Genomic DNA, 6,652 nt, shown 5'->3' with positions numbered 1-6,652 from the left:
CAAAAAAAATTTTTCAAGAAATGTGAGTCCTCAGTAACGAACTAGTTCTTTTGAGGTGAGAGGAAGAAGCTTTGAATAAATTTTCTTTCTCTTCAAAATGATATGAATGGAGAGTCATTTCATGTTGAACTGAACAAAATGACAGATATTTTTAATTTTAAAGAAGAACAACTCCTTTCTCCGTTCTTAAACTCGAGAAAAACGTTCCTAAGAAATGCAGATCCAGAAAAGAAACTTCAAGTTGGGAATCGTAATGATATAAATAAATTAACAAACAGTTTTCTAGGGTAAGTAAATTATAGGAGAGGGGGGATTGAGTCATAAATGTAAACATCCTTCTTGGAGTGAATACGAACAAGAGAAACAAAAGGGACATGGCATATACAGAGCTAAAGAACAAACCTATCAAAACACCCGTAATAACCTGAGTTCGTCAACATTTTCTCTCATTAATAATATTCTAATAAAATGAGGGAATTAATCCTATCTCGTCACGCAAAACATTTCGTGACAAGAACATAGAGAGTGCACGAGAACTTTTTTAACAATTTTAATTCATATCTGCCCGCTGAGGGGATTTCCCAAAATTCTCTTCAGCCGATTGTAATGAACTACTTTTCACCTTTCTGAAAAAAATTGTTATAACAGTAAGGAAGAGCTGGAACAGTAGTCAACTGAAACAGGAAGAATCTGAATTGGTGATTTCTGAAAAGCGAAACCAAAACGGGAAAGTCCCTTCGACTGCTTGCTTAGTGACGTGCACTCTGATTGGTTAAGAATGAGCGAAGGTTAAAAATATACCTTATTGCATCCTGTGCTTCAAACGAGGGACTTCGCTTGCAGTTTTGCATGTAACTTATTTATGTGGCTGGTGCATTGAGTCAAGTGATATTTTAGTGATTAAAAAATGGTTAGTACGACAGGGTTTGGATCAACAATGGAAGAAAGATATAAATTCGATGTTAGCGACGCTGATTTTAGATCGAACGGCTCTTTAGTTACTTCCGCTCTACAACAAGCGAACTTCGATGCCTCTATTCATCAGACAAGTAAGGACATAATTAAAAGGAAACTGACTGCTAGAGTTTCCCCGATGACCCGACATCACGAGCAAGGTTTGGACAGAAGACTTCATCCGCTAGTTGTCGCTCCTAATAGGGGAAAAGCGACTCGAACCTACGGAGTGAGCACCAAAACACAGCTTACTGATATTGGTGGTACAGCACCTGTAATAAAACGCGGACAGCAAAAACTGGCGGAGAAGCGAAAATTTCAAGCCACAAATGTTATTGTAGCTGCTAAAACTGTCAAGTCAGAAAGTTCTCTCAGTAAAAGAGAGGAACCTGTGACGAAACGGCCCAGACCTATTTTACCACGGACGATGGAAGGTAAGGTATCGAAAGGTGACCTTGTCGCTTATTAGAAAAATTCTGTATACGCAAGCAGTTTTGGGATTTCATCCCAATGGTCGAATCTTATAGAAGAATATTCCCATTTATCTCTTGAAGAGCAATGGCTTGTTTGATATTTAAACAGTTATTAAAAAAAGAGAACGGCAAAATGAGATGCTTACAAGGTATATTGTGTAATTTTCGATAAATGCATGCGTCGACGAAGAGGATAATTATTATTCATTTGTTACATTGAACAAAATATGATTTTTAATGATATTTTATATCACAACTGAGTGGAAAACACATTCTAGATGCGTACTGCTACAATGTGGAGAAACATGTGGACACAAGTGTGAAATAAGCGAGAAACGAAATCAGACATTTACTTTTACTTTCATTTGAAAGATAACTTCATTTGATGAAGAACATTTAATACGTCAGGCACGAGTACATGCACGTAATCATCAAAATTGAAAATCACTGCATTTTTCTTATGTCATCGTCTATCACAGAGCCATTGAACAGTTTATAGGATTTTTAGTCAAAAAGCATTTGACTAAATGTCGAGCCAGTGACTTGGCACAAATCGAGGGAGAGCCCCGAATTACGTTTAATATTTCACGTGCTCTCAAGTTTCCGGTTTATTTGGGAAAGTCCCATTAAGCCCCTTACTCTGCGTTAACGTGAAAAAGATATTTGTCACCTCTTAACTCCCGGGGTTACCTGTATCGTTGTGAAAAAAGGAAATAATAAAAACATTTTTAACTCTCTGAAGACAAATAAGATAGAAATTATCAAAGGAAACAACCAACAATCAGTTTCCAAGTTTAATTCTTCCCCGTTGGACATTTCTAAGGATGTGATTTTCTCAGGGAGATCCCCTGAGGAGGAAGTCGTCTTTTAGCCTTGGCCCATGGGGACTCCCGCTAATGAGTAATACACGGTCAGTCCAGTGCAACAGGACTCAGACAGAAAAATTTAAATTTTTTTTCATAAATTGTCGCTAACCTAAGGACAATGTACTTTCAATAAAAACCTTTTAATATCCAGCTTTAACATGGCTTATACAATGCACCTCATGTTTGAGACAGTCTAAATGACAGAGCTTGCTATGGTTTAGTTTCAGTTCAGCCAGAATTTAAACCGGTTGTCAAACCAGCTGTTAAACCAGCCACACCAGTCAGTCCGGAACCCAAACTGATGAGTGATAACGTGGCGACAATGAGTCTCCTGTCAGCCACTGAATGTCACCTTGCAACACTTCAAGATGAAGATGGCGATACGTAAGTTTTTTTTCAATGTGGATTTTCATGTTTACTTATTATCTAATCCATTGCTTGCAAAGGTAGGAATGACTGTTTTTTCAATTGGGAAGAGGCAATCCGATGAAATTGTAGAGTAGATTGTAGGGGTAGAGGTCTGCCAAAAGCTAACTTGCGGCAGTCTGTTGGGTTGAAATACAAGAGAGCTAGAGATAGGAGAGAGGGAAAGCACTAGGTTATAGAAAGGTAGGGAATGACAGAGGGTTAAAGATAAGAAATAGGAATTGAAGAAAAGCATGGGGGAAGGGAAGGCCTGGATGGGATTGTGATAATAAAATTGATAAAGAGCTTTCAGTTATAAAATTAAATTAACAAAGCCTCAGTTTATTGTATTATGCACTAATACTCTTAGAAAACATTTATGATAACAAGCAATAATTTTCAATTATTTGCAGGCCTCTTCACATAGCCATCGCTCATGGCAACACCCAACTGGTAGAATACCTGATTAGCCTTATGTCATGCTTAACACTGGACATTTATAACAACCTGAAACAAACACCATTACACTTGGCTGTCATTACAGAACAACCTTGTATAGTAGAAAAACTTGTGTCTGCGGGAGCAAACGTGAACTTGCCTGATCGTAATGGTCAAACACCGACTCATCTGGCTTGCAACAGAGCAAGTGTAGAATGCTTAGAAACACTTGTAAAGGCAAGGAATGCTCCCAACCTGGAGTTACAGAATTTTAATGGCTACACTCCTCTTCATGAAGCTGTACTTGCAGGTTGCTGTGGTGCAGTGACATATTTAATCAGACAGGGTGCAAAAGTAAATTGTAAGGTGAGTCAATGGAGAGTTTTATCTATTCAACAATTACTTTAAAAATCTGGGTCCATGCCAGTGTCTGAGGAACTGCACACCTACCCCTCCCCCCCATCCCAACATTAACCCTAACTTGTTACCAGTTGGCTGTTGCCCAGTTAGGAGAGAGGGGTGGATTAGGGGAGAGGGGTGAGTTAGGGGAGAGGAGTGGGTTAGGGGAGAGGAGTGGGTTAGGGGAGAGGAGTGGGTTAGGGGAGAGGGATGGGTTAGGGGAGAAGGGTGGGTTAGGGGGAGGGGTGGGTGTGTAGTTCCTCAGATACTGACCTTGATCCAAAAATCCCTTGTTAATAAAAGATACTTCATATTAAGTTGCATTAGGATGTGCCATGCTCTTGTTCCCTAGCAACCTAAGAAGAAGCTAGCAAACATGCTCATTTGGAGCCAGGTGCAGGTCCACAATACAAAGGATCTCAAAATAAGCTCAGTATTCAAGTGTGTTCATGACATCTACCTAAAGAAAATTCAACTAATTTTACGTTGAATAGACATACTGGGGCGGATCCTGGAGTGGTTCGGTCAAACCCCCCTAAATTTTCCCTCAGAATGCTGGAAATCATGTTTCCCAAGACCTAATTTTCAAAATCTTCAACCCTTCAAAAGGGGAACAATTCTCTGAATCCCCCTTGACTAAATCCTGGATCCACCCCAGACATATGCTTGTCATCTATGCCGGCTTCTATAAATCTTGGACATGAATTTCAGGTAATTTTTTTTTCAACTTAAGCACCCAACAGTGTTATTTATATTAAATGGAGGAAACATCAAAGGCAACCTAACTTAGAAACACTCAACTTCCCTCTTACAAAAGGCAAATCCTCTTTTTTTTCTTCTAAATATTTAAGGACGGAAAAGGTGGCCGTACACCTCTACATCATGCAGTAGAAATGGAAAACATGGAAGTTATACAAGAATTACTGAAATGCGGCGCCAGTGCTAGTGAGGGAAGTTTCTCAGGAAACACTCCATTGCAGATAGCAAGTGGGCGCTCAATGCAGAATGTGAGGCTCCTACTGGAAGCAGCTAGTACTAACATCAAACCAAATAAACACAGAGAGGTAAGAATTAATCAACTTCTGAAACTTTTCATGAAATAATTAAAAATTTTAACCTCTTCTTTCCCACTTCTGAGTGAAATAAAACAATTATAGAAGAATGAATGTCCTTGTCTAAGATCAAAGTATCACACATTTTTTCTGGTGAGATCTTGAACCACTGGACACAGTAAATTCTGATTTCCACTTGTAAACCATGCTTGAGGTTACCAAACTCTCCATTGATTGGGAAATTTTAATTTGAGGTTAGTTGTGGCTAGTTTTGGTTGTGGATAGTTAATATAAAATGCTATCAACAATCAAAACTAGCCTCAGTCCCCCTCATCTATAAATATTTAAAAGCTGTAAAATTTAAGTCAGTTGTACATGTAGTCTCTTAAGAAACAGACACTAACTAAAGGGGGCTAAAAAATTTACAAACAAAATTTAGAATCTTCCTGTCCCTGTCTTCTGTGGTAGAAACAAAATTGTGGTTTGAGATGTGGAGGGCTACCAAAGATGGTAGTTGCTGATGAAAATTTATGCCTGGTGAATCTATTGCCTGTGCGTGTTCACAGTTATGGGGAAGTTCAGCAGAACAAAACTACCATGTGTAGCTTATGTATAGTTTCAACTTTAAAATTGAAATTTTTTTTAAGTTCTAGTTAATGGCTGTTACAAGTTGTAAGAATCAAAACAAAGCATTGATTTCACATTAATTGTCAATTAATTATCTAATTTCTTTAGATCATCCAAGTGGAACAGTCTCCGCTGGTTTTGCCAAAGTATGATGACCGGCGGCAAGTTATTGTGAAAAGCACTTATGCGTAACCTCGACAACCCAAGATAGATAAGATATAGTTATGTTTAACTTCAATGCAGCTGATTATAATAATTTCTGTGTATGAATATTATTCCTGATTGTACTCTAATAAGCCACGAGTTACACCTCATATATGCACGTCCTTCAGTTAATGAGCTCACTGGCATATTTACTCAGGTACTAACTAGATGTATAGAACAACAAGATATTTATCATTTACTACTAATTAATGGTTATTTTTGTTGAGATATTGTGAGAAGTCAATGCACAGTACAAGCAACTTTTAGTTTGGTATATGTAACTAGATGATAAAATGGAACCTAGAAAACATTTCAGATGCAATTATCGTGAAAATACTTACTAGTAAAACAGGGTCCCTATCACTAAATGGATTTGCATGGCATTTTACACACAAAAATTTTTTATTTGAATGTGTTTCAGCATTACCTTTCCTTGCATAACCCTTTTTAATCAAAACTGCAAGAAAAAATTTCTTTTCCTTTCAAACCTGTTCTCATACTAAGCTTTTTCAAAAGAAACTGTTTGTAACTTAGGTCAGCATTCTTTTGGTGGTAAATATTCTGATCAACTTTTAATTGCTGTTTAGTTAATAAATAGATGTTTATAATCATGCTGTTGAACTGCACATTTTTAAAAAATGCAAACTCTGAGTGATGAAATCAAAGGGGGCTTTTTTTTTTAACGAGCTGTTGTCAAGTGAATATTACCTCTGTGAAGTGTAAGTGCTCAGCATTTGCTCAGAGCTTTCATGTTTTCAAAGGTGCAGTAAAATCACAGACCACAAAGTTACCATGATTGCTATGCAATGAAAAATATACCGTAATCACTTTTTGGTGAAATTGAGTGTATTTGGCTCACGTAGATGAGAAAAACTTATAGAAAAAAGCAGAAAATGCTTCACGGAAATGAACCAGCTTCTGTGAATTACAAATTCAAAAAGTCTTGAACTTGTACATTAAGATTGCATAAATCAGCTGTTTATTTCCTTGTTTGTAGTTAAAAGTTATTTCATTCAACTGGCTTTCAGCTCAGAGGTTTCAAAAGGAATTGGGAAATAGTTTCTTTTATAAGTAATGATTATCAAATTTTTATCAAAATACACTCTTTATTTTATGATGTACTGACCATACAGGTGTAAATTTTTGACAGATTAATTTTTTATGCAACAAAAAGGCCTGTAAATACAAATTAGGCAAACATGCAGAATAAATTGTGTCTGAAAACATTTCAAAT

At 37.1% G+C, this 6,652-nt stretch overlaps 1 protein-coding gene across 1 annotated transcript; it reads left to right on the top strand.

The window, feature by feature from the left end:
• The first annotated feature begins 804 nt into the window (after nt 1-804).
• LOC111339112 (NF-kappa-B inhibitor epsilon) lies at nt 805-6,644 on the top strand. The gene is made up of 5 exons (XM_022945696.2): nt 805-1,388; nt 2,515-2,677; nt 3,112-3,502; nt 4,387-4,599; nt 5,323-6,644. The coding sequence occupies exons 1-5, from the start codon at nt 908-910 to the stop codon at nt 5,404-5,406; spliced, it is 1,332 nt and encodes a 443-aa protein (XP_022801431.2). The 5' UTR covers nt 805-907; the 3' UTR covers nt 5,407-6,644.
• The last annotated feature ends 8 nt before the right edge of the window (nt 6,645-6,652 follow it).

The sequence above is a fragment of the Stylophora pistillata genome, chromosome 7 (genome assembly GCF_964205215.1).
Source record: "Stylophora pistillata chromosome 7, jaStyPist1.2, whole genome shotgun sequence".
Classification (NCBI taxonomy): domain Eukaryota; kingdom Metazoa; phylum Cnidaria; class Anthozoa; order Scleractinia; family Pocilloporidae; genus Stylophora; species Stylophora pistillata.
The sequence above is the reverse complement of the archived record's forward strand: the minus strand, read 5'-3'. Positions and strand labels throughout refer to the sequence as shown.

Excerpts from the sequence above, each read along its gene's own strand:
- LOC111339112 (XM_022945696.2), top strand. The coding sequence starts at position 908 with ATGGTTAGTACGACAGGGTTTGGATCAACAATGGAAGAAAGATATAAA. Across the intron at positions 3,503-4,386 it reads GTGCAAAAGTAAATTGTAAG|GACGGAAAAGGTGGCCGTAC; the intron begins GTGAGTCAATGG and ends TAAATATTTAAG. Across the intron at positions 4,600-5,322 it reads AACCAAATAAACACAGAGAG|ATCATCCAAGTGGAACAGTC; the intron begins GTAAGAATTAAT and ends TAATTTCTTTAG.